General features: G+C 38.8%; 1 protein-coding gene across 10 annotated transcripts in view; it reads right to left on the bottom strand.

Annotated features, from left to right (window-relative positions):
- Nucleotides 1–20,869, bottom strand: part of LOC146372018 (DNA (cytosine-5)-methyltransferase 3A-like) — a 108,077-nt gene that overhangs the window by 23,605 nt on the left and 63,603 nt on the right. For all 10 annotated transcript variants that reach the window (XM_084953394.1, XM_084953396.1, XM_084953393.1 and 7 more), the window contains 2 exons: nt 6,219–6,422; nt 1,554–1,712 (listed from right to left, as the gene is read on the bottom strand). In XM_084953394.1, coding sequence (XP_084809520.1) covers nt 1,554–1,712; nt 6,219–6,422 — 363 coding nt within the window. The remainder of the gene's footprint in view (nt 1–1,553; nt 1,713–6,218; nt 6,423–20,869) is intronic.

Genomic DNA, 20,869 nt, shown 5'->3' with positions numbered 1-20,869 from the left:
TAATTTTATTTGTTTACATTTGCTGCACATCTCTTTTTCCCCCCTTCAGAGGCCGATAAGGTGAACCAGGACTTGAGGCTCATTGCTGTAACTTCAGGTTTAACCCTGGATTCTTCAGGAATTACTTTATTTCTGCTGTTTGTCTGGGCTTCTCTGCTTGGGTGGCTGCTTGGGCCCAGACCTCCCTCTCCCCAGCCACCTCCTCCAGCTTGTCTGGGGGAACACCAAGGCATTCCCAGGCCAGCCGAGAGATATAATCTCTCCAGTGTGTCCTGGGTCTGCCCCAGCCAGGAGGCGCCCAGGAGGCATCCTTGTCAGATGCCCAAACCACCTCAACTGGCTCTTTTCGATGTGAAGGAGCAGCGGCTCTACTCCAAGCCCTTCCCGAATGGCCAAACTTCTCACCCTATCTCTAAGGTAGAGGCCAGCCCATTTCTACCGCTTGTATCTGCGATCTCGTTCTTTGGGTCACTACCCACAGCTCGTGGCCATAGGTGAGGGTAGGGACGTAGATCAACCGGTAAATTGAGAGCTTCGCTTTTACACTCAGCTCTCTCTTCACCACGGCGGACCGATGCAGCGGCCGCATCACTGCGGCCGCAACACCAATCCGTCTGTCGATCTCCCGCTCCCAACTTCTCCCGTCACTCGCGAGCAAGACCCCGAGATACTTAAACTCCTCCACTTGGGGCAGGAACTCGTCCCTGATCCGGAGTGGGCACTCCACCCTTTTCCGGCTGAGGACCATGGCCTCAGATTTGGAGGTGTTGATTCTCATTCCCACCGCTTCACACTCAGCTGCGAACTGTTCCAAGGCGAGCTGGAGGCCATCACCCGATGAAGCCAACAGAACCACATCATCTGTGAAAAGCAGAGATGAGATCCTGAGACCTCCGAAGTGAAAGCCTTCCGCCACTTGGCTGCGCCTAGAAATCCTGTCCATAAAATTATGAACAGAACCTGTGACAAAGGGCAGCCCTGGCAGAGCCCATCACCCACCTGGAACGAGTCCGACTTATTGCCGGCTATGTGGACCAAGCTCTTGCAACGGTCGTATAAGGACTGAATGGCCCGTAGCAATGGGCCAGACACCCCATACTGCCAGAGCACCTCCCACAGGACACCCCGAGGGACATGGTCAAATGCCTTCTCCAAGCCCAGAAAACACATGTAGACTGGTTGGGCAAACTCCCATGCACCTTCAAGTATCCTTGAGAGGATGAAGAGCTGATCCAGTTAATATATAGATATGTTCCTTAAAATTGTTGCTCTTACATAATATTTGTAGGTAGGCACACTTACTGGTTTCAATTATTATTTTTTTATTTGTAATTTAATTGCTCTTCGCTGGTTAGGACTACTTGTGTTGCAGCTGAAAGACTAACACTGTCCCACACAACAAAACCATGGCCTGCTTATATTTAACCAACAGTTTAATTTAATTGTAATTATAGTACATTTTCTCTTGAGTGCATTTTATTTTTAGCCACCACTACATCAGCATCAGCACTACATCATCAGATCTGTCTAGCCGTAGTACTAATGATACTCACCACAGAGAATTTGCCATCACCAAACCACATTACCCAGCGAGTGCCGTCTGCAGCTCGACTCCGGCCGCTCATCCACCAGGAAACAATCCGGCCGGGCCACCAGGAGAAACCTCGCAGCTTTCCAAACACCAGAGTCCCGATGCCAAAGCCCCGACCATCCTGTTGGCACACACAGAGAAAACAACTGATTTCTAACTGATTAAATAGCTGCTAAACTGAATATTAGAGTCTGAAAAATAGATATAATGGAGGAAAATTGCACTTAATCCTGTTTCCTTTCTATGAGGCATCTATAAGGGGTTCTTTTGGAGAGCATTTTGCATTAGGGACTAAAAATGTAAACTTTCCTCCAGTTTTAAAAGAATGATGAGTTTCTTAGCAACAGAGTCATCAAATCAAAGGCTTTTTAAAACCCTTTTAATATCAAACAGAATATAATTTTTTTTTTGGGGGGGGGCGCGGAAAGAATTACAACATACAAACAATTTTATCAGTGTTTCACAGAACATGAGCTGCAGCCATATATAGATTACTAAACAGGGCTTCCTAACTCCTTGGGCCCCTGGGTAAGAGCTTCTGTATGATGTTGTGTTAATATTAATGGAAAGATATACTTTATTGATCCCACAAGGGAAATTGTTTTCTGTTTTTTTTTTCAAAGTCTTAGAGTTCAGTTAACTAACTACAAAAAAAGGGCAAAAATATCCTACAGGGATGGAAAACGCCTCACCAAATGTGAAAACAAAGAGAATACCTGCACTCTGTGAAAACTGTGCTTCTTAATATTGATCACAGGGCCAGATGAAGGTGTGTCATCACTGTAATCCTTTAGTGCTTCAAACATTACCTGCAGCTGTCACTGAGCTTCCATTTGTTCTGAGCTTACGGTAGTTGTCATGTTCTAAACTTTCTTTATATTCTACTGAAAAACTATGTCTTTTACATCTGCCAGGACACGATACAAAACTCTCGGAAAGTTTTTATTTTCTAAACTTTTTTAAAGTGAATAAAGTCCTTGAATAAGGAACAGTTTTCCTGTTTGCCAACGTGAATCAATTTTTTTGGTTTTCCCAACTTTTGACTGTTGTTGTTGACTTTATTCAGATTTATTCATTTAGATAAGAGTTCTGGCCATGAGGTTAACAATAACATTTTTGGTTTGGAACTCCTGGTGTAAGCCTCCCATTTGTCAATAGGTGGGGTTCATGTTTCTTCCTGGTTTTGAACTGGGTACCTTTCATGTGTACCAGCTGTGTACCAACTCCACATTTTGGACATACATTAAACTTTCAAGTATATTTAAGTTGCTATGATTTTATCTAAGGAATCAAGAGTCTAGGGGTTAGTGCATTAATCTAACAACTGAGCGGTCCCTGGTTTGCGACTGGGAGGGATCATAACCCTAACCTCATTCAGCAGCGTTACAACCAAGTGTGCAATTAATGCTGGTCGCAGGCCTGAGAAATGGTAGGTTTCATCTGGTGTAAAAATCTCAGTCAAATGAAATATGTGGATCAATCTCCGGCAGGAAATAAAAGAGCAGCTGAATGTTGTGTAGGCAAAGTTTTATGTTGCTGGCACTAAAATTTATTTCATTTCTCAACAAGAATTTCTGTGTTTTTTTAAATATAGAAATACATTCCACTGAAGCAATTTTACAGTAATATTGTAATTAGGTGAACAAGAACCTTCAAGCTGTTGAACTCTTATCTCTGAGTAAAGTCAGCAAAAACAATCACAAGCTGAGAAAACTCGAAGCACTGCTTCTTCTGAAGTCTTTTTTTTCAGTGTAGCAATGACTGATAAAATAGCCACAAAAATGACTACAACTTGGCCTCTGTGTATAAAGTGTGGCCCGATTTTGCATTCATTGGATCCATATAAGACCAACAAGACTGGCTGATGGATTATAACCTATTTTAAAAAAATGACTAGCTAGTTCTTGCTAAAACTGTCTACAGAAGTAACTAGAATTATTCAAGATGTTTAAAAAAAATCAGTATTCATTGTTTTAACATAAATGGGATCATTTTAATTAAAAGGAGCCTATAATTAAAACATAAAATGTGTAAAATGTAAGAAACTTTCCGTGTGCACTTTTTACAGCATCTTAGTCTTACAGACTGTTATCATTTTGGTCCTTGTTTTATATGGCAAATTCACGCTTCATCTGTTTCTCTGTGTTTCTTTTTTCACAGTGATTCTGAGGCATCACTTCTGTTATTTACCTTTGTTTCACTTGCACTCCTCACCCAGCCCCTTGTGATGTTCCCTGCTTCGCTGATTTGTTCCTCCTTTGCCTTTGTTTTCCTTAGCTTTAGTTAGTTTACCCTTTATGCTGAAATTTGGCCCTTTTTTACTAGATGTACAACAGTATATAAATAACAAGAGACAGTTATCAAGTACATTGAAACTAAACAGGTCAAGGACATCAACATCAACTCAAAGAAAACAATGCTCAACCCACACTTGTCTCTGTCAGTCAAAACGGATTTGAATTGATTAAAAGGAATTAGCTTATCTAATTTTTCAAGCTTCTGCAGATTGTCCCACTTCAGTAGAGCACAGTACATAAAAGCCAGTTTCCAGATTGCAGTATTAGCAGAATATTATCTTCAAGGACCAAATAGTCCTAGGACCTAGCCTAGTGTAAAATTGATCTACAGTTAAACAAAGAAATGTAAGATTCCCAGGAAGCTTGCCAAGAACTACTTAAATAACACACTTTTCTCTTCTCACTGTCACTAAACTTCCTCATATTGATCTTGAAGTTGTGTTTTAAAGCCATGCCCAGTTAGGAACCTAAAATTAAAATATTATACTGCATCAATAGAGTTTAAAAATAGAAGCAGAAGAATGTGTCTAAATTAGTGACAGCTAAAATACTCACTGGACGGTTTTCTTGACTGGGATTCTTTCTATAAAATAAGACAGTTCATGACATTGTTTTTTGAACCATAGTCTTACATCAAGCCAGAAATGTGTGTGCACATATGTATTTAGTTGTCACTCTTTAAATTGGTGTGCAAATAGAAATATTCAGTTGGTTATCACTATATATATATATATATATATATATATATATATATATATATATATATATATATATATATATATATATATACATATATATATATGTACACATTTAAACTAACATGCATGTTATGGCGTGCCTGTCATCAGAGGGCGCTGTTGTATGTAAAATAGCATTGACCGTGTACAGGTGAATTGTACTGTTTCTGACCTTTACTCCTAAGCTAATTGTTAAATGAGAATAAAAGTGGTCCTAGAATAAAACCCTGTGGCACACCTTTGTTAACACCACCAGATATCATCCATAAGCCACACTTTGTTTTCAACAACTGAGAAAACCAGCTTGACTTTTCATCCAATCGAAAGAACCTTATGATTGACAACATTTAATATAAAATATATGTGCTTTGATATAATTAACACTGTTTAAATTGTGGCTTTCAGAGAATGGATACTCTGAAGCAGAGCCATTCAAAATAAACACTATTATTTCACATCACCAGTAAACTGATGACAGAAAATGACAGAGAGGGAGGAGGAGAAGCAACAAATGTTCCCAGCCTGACCGGAGATGAGTCACAGCGACACTCCCGGAGCTTTCAACTATATCAACATCACATATTGTGCATGGTCGTCCTAAATGAATTTAGTATCCCAAGTTTTCATGAAAATGGAGATGTTCAATACCGTTTTATCATTTTAGGTAATTCCGATCATGTTGGTTTAAAAGGTGAGAGAATAAAATTAAAGTTTGAAATAAAAGTTTTGATGAGATTTATTCTGTGAGCTCCGGCTCTTAAATTGAAGAACAAACTCAGATGTTTTAAACTGACCACTCAATCACTTACTACCCACTGTAAATTATTCACTACACAGTGAACTAATCAGTGAACAGATGCAGACAGCTGTTGATACATGCATGTGTCAATGCCACAAAATTCTACCCCTAATTATCTCTGCCTCTAAAACAAAGGAAGAACATTTGGACCACATTTGTGACTACTGACACTTTAGTGTTACTACGCTCTGTAATTGAAAAAAATCTCACTACAGCATTTAAATATACATTTGTAACACATATCATATGCAATTTTCAGACCAACTGTCTGAAGTTTAACTCAATTTTAAAGCCCTCCAAAAAAAGGCGTCAGAAATTCACAGAGTGTGAAGGTGTGGCCAGGCTTGTTGTATGGAGGGAAAAAAGAGGTTTAAGTCATAGAAAAAAAGCTGTAGGAATGAGTGTGACTGGGTGAAAGCATCTTTAGTACATGGTTGAATGTAGTAAAGGTTCTTTAAGTGCTCAGTAATAAGCATGTTATAGTTTTATGCCCACAAGGCTGCTAGTGTTCACTGTCATCAAACAAGCACAAGGCTTTTTATTACAATGGACCAACTCTGCATGCACCCTTCATCTGGACCTCAAAGAAGCATAAAAGGATTGACACACTAGAGGTGTCTGGTCTGCAACAGAGTATTATTAGATCCACCTTTTGGGCTTTTCTAAAATACAGTGCAGTGCATCTGGTGAAGTCTGAAGTAAAAAATACAAGTTGGTTCAGCGAGCGTGAATCTGAGCCTCGAGCCCGGAGGATGTATGGGGTTGGACCGAAAATGACAGCCAGAATCTCTCACCTGGTATTCAATCTCACTGGGCGTGGCCTGTTCTCCCCTGGCGACCGGCTCGGGTGTCACGGCGACCGTGGGAGAGGCAGGGTCTGTGTGTTGTTGTGAAGGGGGAGGGGCAGGGCTGGCGGGCTCCTCCTCTTTCTGAAAGTCAGCTTCTGAGAGGTCATCCATCATGTTTATCTCTGCCTCTCGGTAGGCCCGTCGCTCTGCCTGCGAGAGAGGAAGGATACTTTTATTCCATCAACGTTGTTTGATGCACAGGTGTTGAGTTCACAGGATGACACAGGTGACACTGTTTGTCCTTCCCACAAGAATTAAACACAAATGCCTTTAATGCTTTAATAAAAACACAAAAGAAGCATGTTCCCAAAATATCAATTATGAGATAATAAAAACACAGATTTTTTTGTGGCACAGCCTCTCCTCTGGTAGATGCGAGTACATGCTGGCAGGTTGATAAACATGATTGAAACAAGAGAAGGTGGTCAAATAATATGTTTTTTTCTCCAACTGTCGCAAAAACAAGCAATTTATTTAAGTTTTGAAATGCTAATTTTCTAGATACTCTTCAGAAAAGTTGCCTAGTCACTTATATACATGGTTCCTAAACAGCACGAAAAGATGAATATATGAGTTTTTTTTTTTTAATAATTGTGTGGAAAGTTTTAAACATGAACAAAGCAGCCTGATATCAGTCAGATGGAACTGAACTGACTTGTCCCACTCTGACTCACACGGAGGAGAACAGTAGATTGAATCATATCTATACTTGTCTTGAAAATCTGAGGTTAATTAACATTTGGAAGCGATACAGACTGACTGAAGGCTTTAGTGCCTTATATTCCAGTACACGTCAAACTGTGGAGCCTGCTTTTGACTTTTCTACTAAAAACTAATGCAGAAACTTTTTTAAAAAATGGTGCGCTAAAAGTCATTAAAGTCTCTGATGCTCAAAATTTCCTGGCTAGGAGATCCGGTCTGGTGTTAAAAGTGTCACCTCATATTCAAACTAAATATATGCCCAAAATCTTTTAATTTTCTACCTCCCCAAGGCTCTTTTTCAAAGCATGGTTTGGAAAAGCCATGAGGTAATGCCAGCATTATCTTACAAGAAGGAAAATGTATAAAATGTTGTATTTGAAGTAATTGGAAGTTTTAATCAAGTTAAAAACATCAGAAATTAACAAGTGGACACATTGACAACAAATTGTTTTTCAGCTCAAGTTAATATTTATTAGGCCCTGGAATAATAACTGTAAAAATGTTCCAATTTTTGACCTTATCTGAGTGTAAGAACAAATTAAAATTCCTATTACTAATTTCTGCTCCATGTCAAAATTTCCAACACCAGACTCACCATTTATGTCCGACTTTTTATCAGATTTTCCTTTGGGCAAACCTCCCACATGTACGCGTATCCTCCTCCACCAGTACTGATATCATTAGATAATAGATTACTCATTCAAATGTTTCATCAAGTAAGACTTCACATTTACAATAGGTTGTGTGGGTTTGCCATTTTGCTCTTGCTATTTTACTGAGAGTAGAAATATGAGAAGAATGAGAATAAAATGCAAACAAAAGGTCCCTGGCTCAATGGTTTCTTTGGCAAGTGAACAAGCAAAAAAACGTACTACTGAATACTGAAGACAGCATTTAAACAAATGTTTTACTATTTCAACTTTCTACCACAAATCAAGAAGTCAGCAGATCTCAAAGCCGGGCCAAATCAGCCAGGGGCTCAGCAAATGTCCCTCCACATACTGGTGTGGTAAATTTAACTTTTTAAGTTGGTTTAACCTGCCTACAATTTTCGCACAGCTGCAAGCCACATTGGAACCCACCTGGGTCTCACAAGAGGGCCATAAATTAGGCAGGTGGAAGCATCAGTCTTCTTTTTTACTCTATTTGTCCTGAGTGAAAAATGAATATGAATGATGTGAATAATGTCAGGTTATTTGAAATTTTAAACATTGTAAAAGTAGGTAAATAATAAACACACATAAATAGATATAGACCTACGTAGCTTTGAGTTCTGATATAATGAATAAAGAGATTCCAATCAAGATAACTATAGATAACTAATATGAGCTAAACTCAAAACATTATTTAATTATTGTACACATGCAATTCAGACTAAAAAAAATGACTGACTATTATTACCTGTATTTATTTCTTACTATTACTTTTTTAAGTTTGGACAACAACAACAGTGTTGCTCTGATTGTCATCATCCCAGGGTTTTGTAAATTTGGGATTTTCATTGACTATATTTGAGTTTGTATTTTATGGTTCTTGTATTTGTTTGTTGTCCACCTTTCCCTCTGTCTCTGTCTTCATGTTTAGCATGTGTCATTTGGTCATGTCATGTTTTACTGTGAAGGCTAGTCTTCTGCAGTGTCTTACTCTAACTTTTCTTCCTGCTTTTCTCATGCCTTTGTCAATTACATCCAGCAGTGTCAGGATTCAGTTCCCTATCAGTCCTCAGTGTGTATATATAGTGCTTACTCTGTTCTGTCTTCTGTCATGCTGTCTGCTTAGAGTATATGAAACTATCAGTTTACTTCCTCCTTGTGTCCTGGTGCCCTTTTCCTCGTATCCTGTGTTCATTCAGTTTGGTTAACTGTTGATTGGTGAGGGGTTTTTTTTGTTCCTATTCAACTCTCCACACAGCTACACTGTGACATGAATAGCACAGGTTTAAGAATTTAAATAATAACACCCAAACTCAAAAGAAAAAAGTGACTCTAGAAACTTTTGAAGATAGTTAAAAAGATGACAGCTGACTGGCAGCTTCATCAGCTATTATGTACGTTAAAATCTTCCCTGCATATTACTGTCATTGATCATGTCTGGCATGCCGAGGACATCGTCTCCTCCTCATGTGTGTTTCCCCATCTATGATAAACTTTGTTTTATTTCTGCTGGTCCGTAGCCAAACACTGTCCTTCGAGGAGGTCTCATAACTGATGCTTTTTGTGGTTCTTTCTAGCTAAAGTGGCGGCTGCTCTAGATCAGGGCCCTGCTGCCTCGAGCTACAGGAACAATCCTTTAATTGTTCCTCTAAACAGGAAGTGAGTGGGGAAAGAGGGTGCGGTGGGGAGGGAGTTCAGTGGGTTCAACTTAGGAAGGAGAGAGAGAGAGAGGGAGAGAAGACAAAGAACGAGAGAGTAAATAGGATTATATCATAAAACTGGAGAATACAGCACAGACAGAACGCGCAGCTCTTTGAATAGAAGTCAAGAAGACACAGAGCTCAGATTTTCAACTAAGAGTTGACTTCATTGTACAGCAGTTGTGACCAATTACAATATCATACTATAAAAATACACGATTAAAAGTACAAGTCTTGTATTCATACTTTCCCTAAAGTACAAAAGTACACCAACCCCCCCAAATATGAATGAGTTTCATTATTAGTTTAATAGAGAGTGGGTTAAGGAGTTTGAGCTGTACTTTAATATTTTAGAAGTCAATGATCAGCTTTGTGTATAAAATCCTTGGGAAAAAAACCATTTGAATTCACTCAGACTGGCCTCTAGGCCCCGATCGATGCCTGTGGTTGCAAAAAGACTTGAGGTCTATGTCAAATCAGCCCTCAGCTCCCTTTATTTATGACCTCAATAAAAACTTTCCTGATGACTTTATGGTCTCAGTCACTAGTTTCATGTGTTACTGAATAAAACCTGATTTTAATTTTGTAAATCACAGCACCCATTAGAGTTTAAAAGGAATATAAATCAGGGTCTGGTTTACCCTTTGATTGACAATTCGCTACTGTATGAGAGTGGAGCGTTGCTCGATTTCTAGTTCGATCCATCCCTTCCTTTTTCAAAGCATTTTGTGGTGGCTGACGTACTCATCTCTGGACTTAACAGGAAAAGCTTGACGTCACAGTGGCTACAATCATCTTTATAATTTATAAACACTCCACGCTTAGACTGGACTAGCTTTGCATCATCAAGTTCTTTATTCATCGTCTACTGGGCCTTGATGTTGCCCGTCATGTCATCCTCCAATGCAAGATGTTTTTATCTCCACTCCCCTTAGAGATTAAAGGGTTAGATATTAGAAAATGGAGACCCCAGAGGACAAACATGTGAAATAAAAGCAAAGAGATGGAAAGAGATACAGCAAGGAGACACTTTAAAGTGGACATAGCTACATATTTTTATTCTTGTACTCCACTTAAGTAGCTTTGCATGATTCATAAAACAACGTAATCCAGTTTTATTTTTCCAACTGAACCTTAAGGAAGCCCCTCAGTTCATTATTGTCTATTTCTGATGTCATATATAGCCAAGAACTAAAAAAAAAGTACAAACTCAGTGTTTATAGCAGTCTGATGCCTGAACTTTTGGATTACATGAACGGATACTGACATTGTTATTTAAAAGTTTGGTCACATTTGAGATGAGAAGCCACAATAGTAAAAGGATGTATATGAAATTTTCCTTTAGAGTATTGGACAGGAGCACACTGGCCTCCAAATTTTTGTGAAAAGTAAGAATAAGTAAATATCAGAAGGGCAGTTAGAAAGCGCAGGACTCCACCAAGGCCATTTTTAAATAAAGTAATCCAGGTCGGCACCAAAATAGTAAAGGTTCTTTTTTTTTTATACCTCTCCTCAAGTTTCATGGAAACTGGTAATTTTGCACATTTCATTACATTACAACCTAAAACTCATAATTGTACATAAGGATGGCATTTGAGTAAGCATAGTGCCCACCTGTGATTATCAGTAATAGCTACCTGCAGAAACTCAAACTTCGGTGCTGAAAGATGACACAGTAATGTGGCCCTGAGTTGAGCTCTCAGGTTAGAAAAAAAAAATTAAAAAAAAAACTAACCATGTGCTCACTCCTACAGGTGAGGTCCTATTGACCTAAAATCTTTCTAACACTAAAGAGAACCATTTGTTTGTTACTGGAGCTGATGTAGAAACCTGCTGCATTCCGCTAAATAGAAAAAAGAAAAGGAGAAGAATGGTGAGGGCTACTGATGGCATAAATTCACGTGGAGGAGACAGTTTGTGACGGTGTTCTCCTGAGTATGACCCCGAGGTGAGAAGGTCACTTTTTCTCACTCCTGTTGGCCTATGACCTCATAAAATCCTAATCAGCCTGTTACATGGATCATAGACAAACCACACACACACTCGCTCACTCACATACACAAAGAAAGTGAGGAAATCTCCATATGTCTTCACTGGTCCCTAAAACATCTGGGAGACTTAAATAAAAAACTGTTTTTTTTCCTTCCTGCAGCTAAATGGCAGCTATTTTTATTTTTCTATTAGTGCAAATGTTTTGTGCACTAAAAGTAAAGCAAGCACACTAAAAAAAATACATTTATTTTGCAGTTAACCTCTCTTGAAAATACTAAATCAAGTGGATATTTGGTGTGAACACAGCTGGCTTTGTTATGAGTTTAGAAGCTATAACTAACTAAATACTTTGCGGTTTACAGCTGTTCATACTGACCCTCCTATAATAATCCAAATTCTTTACAATCTCAGAAAAAGGCTTCCCAGGCCCTTTCATCAATATATATCAATTTTTGTCTAAGGAAATAATCTAGGCTGTAGTATCCAGTGCAGACCAACTGATTTCATATGAATTGAGCCCTTTGGCATTTAAAAGCCTGATGTTCTGATTTGTGTTTTGTCATTTTTACTAGAATTATAGAACCAAGAAGAAACAGGTTTCAGCCTTGTGATAATTTTCTCACATCACTCTGATCTCTTCTTGAAAGTGTTCTAATCTTTCTGTCGAACACAGAACAAACTGAGAAAATCTTCTGGATAAACTGCACAAATGTCTGGTGTATTTTTATTTAACAGTGTAATGGTGCACAGATTACATATGTTCACATTAACCAGTTATTACTGTGTTAGTCTGGACAAGCTGACAGTCCTCTGCTTAGATTTCAGATTCCAAATCTTTACTCCAAGGATTTTGCTTATAATGGGAACTTTCTGATGGGCAGATGTTGTTTCATGGATTTGTTCCCTTAATGTCTTCAGACAGGCCACACTTCAGAAGCCAAGTTCACACAATTTTCATCAATTAATTCTTGTTTGATTATTTTCCCTAACAAAAATATTAGATCTAGCTTCTTGTCATAATTTTCACCTGGTTTTTTGCCCCACAGTTTGAGATCCACTGATGTAATCCCAGACCAGAGTGGCTGGACTGTGGGGGCCACACCATCTGTTGCAGGATGAGTTGTTCCTCGTGTGGCTGAAGATAGATCTTTATGACTCTGGCTGTGAGTTTGGTGTCGTTGTCAGGCTGCAGAACGAATCTGGAGCCAATCAGATGCCTCCCTGCTGGTATTTTGTGACCATAAAATAAGTTCCTATACCTTCTGCACAGTCTGTATGTGTGCATGCTGGATGAACCGTAGTTTGACATTTTTAACATACACACATGTCGCCCTTATTTACATTCCTTCCATCTTTGTTTAGGCATTCTTTCCATTTTACCTTAACAATGTAATTCACCACAATATTTGGCCACAGTAACAATGAGCTTCAGGGTCAGACATTAAAATATTATGCAGATACAGCAGGAATTAGTCCAATTACAGGTTTGGAATTCAAAAGTTTTTAGGCTTGATGCCTGAAAAACGGTCAGCTGTTAACACCAGCTGTAGAAATTTTGTTTTGTTCTACAACATTAAATATGCAAATATACCATTCTTGAATTTTGGCCCTTTTATGTGTCCCACAGAAGGTGATTGTGAATAAGTGGCTAAACGAGCTGGTTTTAAAGTAGTGAAGTAGGCCACAAAGTGCTGTACAGAGGAACCAAAGTGTTAAAAAGAAAAAGCAGCAAGTCTAGAGGGCAGGAAAAACAAAGCTGGGCTCCAGTCTAATATCTTAGCTTAGAAATATTACCAAGTCATTGAAGAGACCCTGAAGTATCTGCTTGTCAGGCATAATAAGAGCTCTAAATACTTAAAGAAAGCTGCTTCAGGTCGTCATTTATAACCTCATTTGGCAGAGGATACACTGGACCATCATTCACAGAAGTAAAGAAGATAACAATATGCTATAATTCACAGCCACGCTCTATCAGACTGTTCATGAAAACAACCGACATAACTGACAAGCGCCACAGATAATGTGTTAATAATTAGTTCTTCACTTCATGTCATGACCTGCTGACATATTTTTAACCTCAAATGAGAGTTTGTTAAACCCACAGCTGAAGATTAAGCTGCTGAGATAAAATCTACTTCTTTTGAAGTTATTGCTTTGCGTGAAGAACGTAGGTTTATATATAAAAATATCTGAGGTATAAGTGAACTGAACATGAAATATTTAGACAATAAGATTGGTGGGCTGATTAAGGTCCAGAGGAAACACTGGGACTGTAGTTTGATGTGCTTCATAGAGACGTTGACACACTCACGTGAATACACACACTCTCACCGTACTTGTCTTCAGGACTTTTCAGTTAATCTGAGCGATAAGAAGAAATGTGTGAGGACTGTGTGTGGATAGCTGTGATTTAAATATGGTGTAGAATACGGCTGTGTCATATTGTACTGTCTGTGATAACAAGGGTATAATGTTTTACATGATAGAACAGTGCCATGTCGAGATATAAATTATACAATAATGCTATGCGTTTAAGTTGCCTAGCAACAATGACACAAGCCCAAACATGTCTAAGAGCAGGAGCAGCGTGCTGATGACCACTGAGTACCTAAAAAAGGACAACCACCTCTATCCTCTAAGCAAAATTATTTGAAAAACATGCTTAAAAGCTGTTACCATTAAAGATGGAAACAACAAACTTGTTTCACCAAGTCTACAAAAGAAGAGATACTAACAGCTGGTGATGTGTAACACAAAAGTAAATAAATGACTCAATCAAACATCGCTGGAGTATTTGTTAGTTGCACTCTATGTGACAGGAAGAGCAAATGCTGGATGGTTATTACTCATGCGGTTATGTGGTGGTAAAGGAGGGCTTTAAGCAACTGGCTAAAAAGCTCGACATCCCAGATGGACAATATTGCTTTAATTTCTGTTTTATTATGTGACAATATTTGTGCAGGCTCCTAAAGAATTACAAGGTTAAGTTACTTTAGTTAAATGTTAAACCGAAGTGTCATGATTATGTTATAGTTAAAATTCTCAGGACATCATTGTAAGCTCCATATTGTGATATATTTTTTCTAGTCACTGAGCTCATTTACTTTATTTCACTTTTTCCTATTTTCTGATTAACTGAGCTCCTTCTGTTCTGTAGTTTTTACCGCACTGTACCATTTTAATTGAGCTATTCTACTTATTTTATGCTTTGTTGTTATATGTTGTGTTTAAAGGTTTGGTATAAATGAAGTTTATCTTAAAACACAAATAAGAAAAGACTGTAAGGGGGTAGGATTGATTATGTATCAATTCCACACTTTTTTAGAAACAAAGCTAAGACACTGAAAATCTGAACTGTTCACATCATCCTAGACTCCAAGATAAAGAACAACCAAGACTGGATCCCAATGATCCTTCATTCTAATCACACACACGACAGGGGCAGAAAATGAAGCTCAGTGCTGCCTCTAAGAGGGGCAACTCTTATAGTGAGGGTGGAGATGCTCTGCAGAACCAGAAGGACACCTGTGAACCTCACCATGGAGATGCCCATTGTGAAGCAGTAATAGTCCAGAGTTTGAGGATTGTACAGAAGACATCCACCCAAAGTTCAGGAAAAGAGGTCCTGAAACTCTGGGTATTGCTGCAGTTCATTCTCATGGAATTTATACCTTAAAGCTAAGAATAAATATTCAGAGAAATCATCACAAACGACACAGCACAGCAAAACATTACAATCCAATGCAATCTCCAGCTTCTACATCATGCGTATCAGAATCTCAATGGAGGTTTTCTGTGTTGTTTACAGGAGCAGTTTTGACTATGAGGTGCTAACCTCTTAATATTACCACCTTACGATTGTGACAGCCATGCGCACTGTAACTGTGATATAAAATGTTCATCCTGTTTCTTCTCTAAATTCTAAATTGTAATTTGATCTCAACCTGGGCTCATCTAAACTTTTTGCTGTTGCTGTGAAAGAAACTCAATCATTACGTGTAGCATCTGGACTGGATCATCTCATTAGAGGACTTGGAGCCGGCTCGTGCTGCTGAGTGAACTCGGCCAAAGCCAGTCCTGCTTACTGGATGAAACTGTGTTTGTTGCCTGGCAACCTTAGCTGATTGAACACTCCACCAGGAAGTTTTTTTCATGGTTGAGGATGACTCACTGGTGACAGGCAGAAATGCATTCATCACCTGCTTGGGTTTCTGTAAGCGCAGGGCTCTGGGCTGAAATAACCTGCAGGGCCAGCTTCGTGCAACCAGCGCTACATAAAAAAACACAAAGGGATTTGTCACCTTTATTCAAACTGTGGATGCAGTGAAGGCAAAAAAATATTATTAATCTGATAATATTACTGGTAGCTTTACAGGGAATTTATAGCACAATTCATCACTATCATCTCGATACCCACAGGACCATATTACCTGTTTGTTCTGCAAATGAAATGCAGAAAACCTACAAATATCCCTTTACTCACAACACAGTATCTCATCCCAGCTCCTTCAGAGACACATTTACATGCAAATATTCTCACAACAATATCCTACCTCCTGCCAGTTTGGTCACTCACTACAAAAGAAACCACTGAACCAATAGCAAGACTACACAATAGAGTTTACATGATTCATGGCAACTTTCCCTCTCTAACCCACCACTGTATTGCACTCTTACATTCTTCTGCCCTGACTTTTCAGAATTACACAACTAGGCAAGCCAATAAAATTTTACTTTCACATTCAAAATCATTTCTCCTCTCTCTTCAGCACTCACTGCTATGTAGGCAAAAGATAGGACACATTACTACATTAGTTTTACATGCAGTTACACTCCACCTCTCTGGGAACTCCCAGGCCCTCCAAAGGCCTATCTCCCCTCACCACACTCCCTGCCGGTAACTGATGCCCTCAGGGGTCGGTGCATTGGTGGTTCTTGGTGTCCGGGGCTGGGCGCTCAGGTATGTACCAGCTCACTCCCGGTAACTACATGGCGGGGCCTGGTGCCTGTTGTTCGGTCAGGCTTCTTCCGGGGCAAAGGGGCCCTCGGGCCTCCGGCCTCTGGCCCTGCGGCTCGGTTCACTCTGGCACAGCTGGCTGCCGGCAGAGCCAGCGGGCACGCCACTGCAGCCCCCTCTGGCTTCTGCTCCGGGGCTACTGGGTGACCCCTCATCTGGGGCTCTCCTCAGCTCTTCCCAGGAGGGTGGCACGGATGCCCCTCCGGTGGTCCTCCTTGGGCTCTCGCACTCTGGGGCCTCTGGATGTCTGGAGCCTGGATCTCCTCCATGTCTGCTTCATGCCCTGAGGGACGGGGGTATGGCTCTCTACATCCTCTAGCAGACCATTACATGGGGAAACCTTTTGAATACAAGCGCGCTGATCCACACAGGTGTGCACACGGGTGTTCACTGTTCATAGACATAAAATACACCCCTTTATTGGCTGCTATTTCCAAGCACATTGTGCGCTGTCGGTCCTGCTTGCTACACAACAACATTCAATATTTAGTATTTACTGCTGCTTACACTTAGCTAGATTAACGTGATGGTGTTGTGTTTAGTATGTTGCTCTGGTTTTTTTTTTGTTGTTGCTTGTTTTCTCTTCTTTTTCTCTCAACAGGTGATCCAGGAGATTTTTTTTCTCTTCTTTCTCTTTTTAAGTGCCCTTTCTCACTGTCCCTCTTCCCTTCTGTTTTTCTTTTCCTTCATCTTTCTTTCTCCCTTTCCTATCCCTCAGTCATGTCTGTCCCGTCTGTAACAACTGAAAATAAAAAAAATAAAAAAATAAAAAAAGTTTTACATGGAGTTATTTCAGCACAAACTACTATTTGGACCGTTATTTGGTGTACTCCATATGGCCAACACTAAGCTTCACAATAAGCAATACATTGAAATATATTCCAATATACTGCACATATACTTGTATACTTTATATATTTATTTTTTACCATATTACCTTATTTATATTTTTTATATATATGTTTATATTTTACTTTGTCTTACAGCTAGGACTGCTACAAATAAAGAAACATACGCAGACAGATGTTAACTAAGCAATGAATTACGAGTAAGCACAGCTGTTTGTGGGCTTTATAGGATAGAATACACTTGCAGGATAGGGCATGCACTAAAACCTGAATTAAGATCATTAGAGCAACAGCATTTTTCACAGTTTAAACACATGTATATGACACAATTTATCACATTCTTTAATGTTAGCTAGCAAGACTTTGAAGTAAATGTATTTTAAAGAACACATGCTCTGTGTCTTCAAATCATGATGGCAACAAAAAAAAACAGATGGTAACCGTTGTATTTTAACCCAAACCATCATCTGTTTCTAAAATATGTAAACCAAATCATCTTTAACAATTATCAACGATAACCAGTAGGCCTTACTTCCTACAAGCCAACAAACAGTTGTGCTTAGTGTGGCCACACACCACTTTAGTTTATATGTTAGTTTACTCTGTCAACAAGTACTACACAATGGTTCCCTTTAACATGCCTGTTATCTGCTTTCTTTAGAATTTCTGTATCTGATGTTGGAGAAAGTGCTGCTGCCAGTCTGGTAAGAAAATTTTCCCCCTTTAAAAATTTGAAACATTATGCAAATGGACACAAATTGGGAGCAGGAAAAATTTAAAATGTGTGTCTAGAGACACGGATCAATAGAACGGAGGTTATGATTATTTCAGGAATTCCTTCGTTGGATATAAACATGTTTTGAAGGACACGTTCCACCTACGGACTCAAATTATATGCAGTCCAATTCTTTTTATTTATGTTGTTTTTACTGCATTGCTGCATTTCTTTTGCTGTTATATATACTGTTTTTATGCATTGTAGTATGACTGTATTTTTGTAGGAGAGGAACCTGCTTTGTGAACCAGTTTAAATGGAGTAAGGCCAGTTAAATGAAACGTATGCACTGAAATCTTTGAAAATACATGAAATAACAGACTCTGTCTATGGAGCTTCCCATCAGCCTTTAAATACTTCACATCACCTGGAGCAATTACAATCAGGTGCCACATAAGGACAGGTCTTTTGTTTTCTGCCCACACAGCTGCCAGCTCACTCAAAGGAAGCAAACACTCTTTTAATAATCTGACTCAACATTACAACTGAGGGCAAGTTTAAGTTCTCACATATTGTTTTACTACATATAACATCAAGTAATTTATGCTGCAATCAATAAAAGTGTGATGACTGTGAGGTTTGAAATGACCTTCCAACCTATAAAACACACAGTAATTAGGCCAGTTGGCAGCATTTAAGCTGGAAGACTTTCACTTTGCTGGGGCTCATTCAAGCCTCTACTCTATGGTAGGCTGCAGAAGATTTTCTGGGTTCACCCGCATGTTTGGTCACAAATCTGTGTACTTTTTTTTTTTTTTACATCAACAACTCCTATGAATCTTTCTGTCAAAGAGGAACTTCTCAGATTCAACCAGAAGGTATCATGATAACAAGTTAAAATTTGTTTTAAAACAAAGAAAAGTGAGCAGGAAGGGTACACGGGGGGCTTTGAAAATACATCTGCTTGAAAGAGTGCAGAAGAACTGTAACATATGACTCGCCATGTTCGCTACGCTATGAACACGTTTTTACAAAATGTCTTATTAAATGGGAACATTTAATAAGACATTTGTTGTTACTGCCTTTTTTGCATGTAAATGCCAAACTAGTTGTGGAAAAAGATTAGTTAAATGAAACAAAAATAAAAACCATACATTGGCAGGAGAAAAAAAACCTGGAACAATATTGTTTACTTTACAAAAGTAACTAAAAAGATAAAAAATGTAGAGGGAACGTCTTGAACTAGCTTGATGAGGGTTTGGCGCTGTGCATCAGCTTTGAGCTTGTATTGCAATGTCTCGTATAAGCTTACATTTTGCTCCTAACAAATAACCACTGCATTGTGATAATTAGAAAGACTAAAACAAACACAGAAACCAATACACACTACACTGAAACAAGCAAACCCACACTGTAACTGAGAGGAAACCAAAAATAAAAAGAGGAAAAACTAATAAAAATACCAAACTATATAAACAGGTTCACACAAAGCTGATATCAACATATATAAAAAGGCAGATAAACATTTTCTGCTTTGTTTTCTTCTATTATTCCCAAGTTTTATTTATCTCTAATTGCCTGTATTTTTTTATTATGTTTGTTTGTAAGCCTGTTTTTAATATTACAGTGAATATAATACAGTGAATTTTCCCACTATTGTTTTTCTTTATTTCTGTTTTTACTGTTTATTGCGTGTGAAGCCAGTTCATTTTAATTAACTGAAATTAAATTTTAAAAAAAAATTCAAACTGAGACTGGAACACTAACTACAATACCAGTAAACATGAGTGAGTGTGTCCAGACTTTTAACTGGTACTGTAACGCAAGACAAATATACTTTGTAAATCTTTTTAGTTTCATATTTGCACAAAGTTTTTACCACACAGATGAAGAGGCTTTGAAAGCCCATTTTGAAATCATTGGCTTTCACATGGGTTTTGTACTCTAACACCTGTTCAGCACTTCTTATGCCTGACAAACACCCCAATGTAACAAAACAACTAAAACTGAACATTGTTAAAGGAGGAAACTAAACTGAAATGATTGAATCTACTTGAAACTAAAGAAAACTCTGTAATACCTCTAGTGTGAAACGCTATAAATATATATATATTTGTATATATCTGTCTGCTAGACATCTTCACGTGAAATTGATATGTGTGTATTGTCATGTGAAGGACAAATAACAGCAGGAGATGGCAGAAAGACACAAGGACAGCGGTTTTAATGTCGTAAGTTACGACTTTGAACTTTCACAAACCCCTTGGCCTGGTCAACGTTTTCACTCTCAGTGCCACCCCCTCAACCTCTGACCTCTCACCCTATGACCTAACCAATGAGCCGTTATTTAAACCACACCCACTTTAAGAGCGTGACTGACCCTGACCTGCAGACGAACCCTGCATTGCTCAACACTGCATACACACACAGTGCAATTAAAAGAGCAGTTAAGACCCCTCCTCCCACGTTGTCAATAGACAGCACTGCTCTGTCATTAGCATTGATTGCGGCCGAGGGACATGTTAAAGAAAGGCAATCAGTGTTTTTTCCAGGAAGCTCTTCTGAGAAATCCTAATGAAATGGACTAAACAACATGTGTCTGATTGCTGTTTAAGGATAATAACAAAGTGTTCGGACTGACTGCAGCATAATAATTTGGTGATCTGGTATAGCTTTCCAATATTAAGTAGACATTTGGCCACTGGAAAATGACTGAGCAACAAAAGGTTACTGTTTAAAAATACACCCAAGCCTGATGGTAATCCTGGTAACTTGCTGACATTTTCCATTTGTTTACATATTTGGTAATATGTGAACTAATGGACAAATGACCTTGTGACTGGGAATGTTAATCTTCCACCAACCCCCCCCCCCCCGGATTGGGTAGCCTTTAGTGTGCCGTGAATGAAGAGCTTCATATTTCAACCTAATTTGTGTGTCGTTCCAGCAACAAGAAAAGCAGGAAAGGCT

Source organism: Perissodus microlepis, chromosome 15 (assembly GCF_051167445.1).
Source record: "Perissodus microlepis isolate ML-2025 ecotype Zambia chromosome 15, ASM5116744v1, whole genome shotgun sequence".
In the NCBI taxonomy this organism is placed as follows: domain Eukaryota; kingdom Metazoa; phylum Chordata; class Actinopteri; order Cichliformes; family Cichlidae; genus Perissodus; species Perissodus microlepis.
The sequence above is the reverse complement of the archived record's forward strand: the minus strand, read 5'-3'. Positions and strand labels throughout refer to the sequence as shown.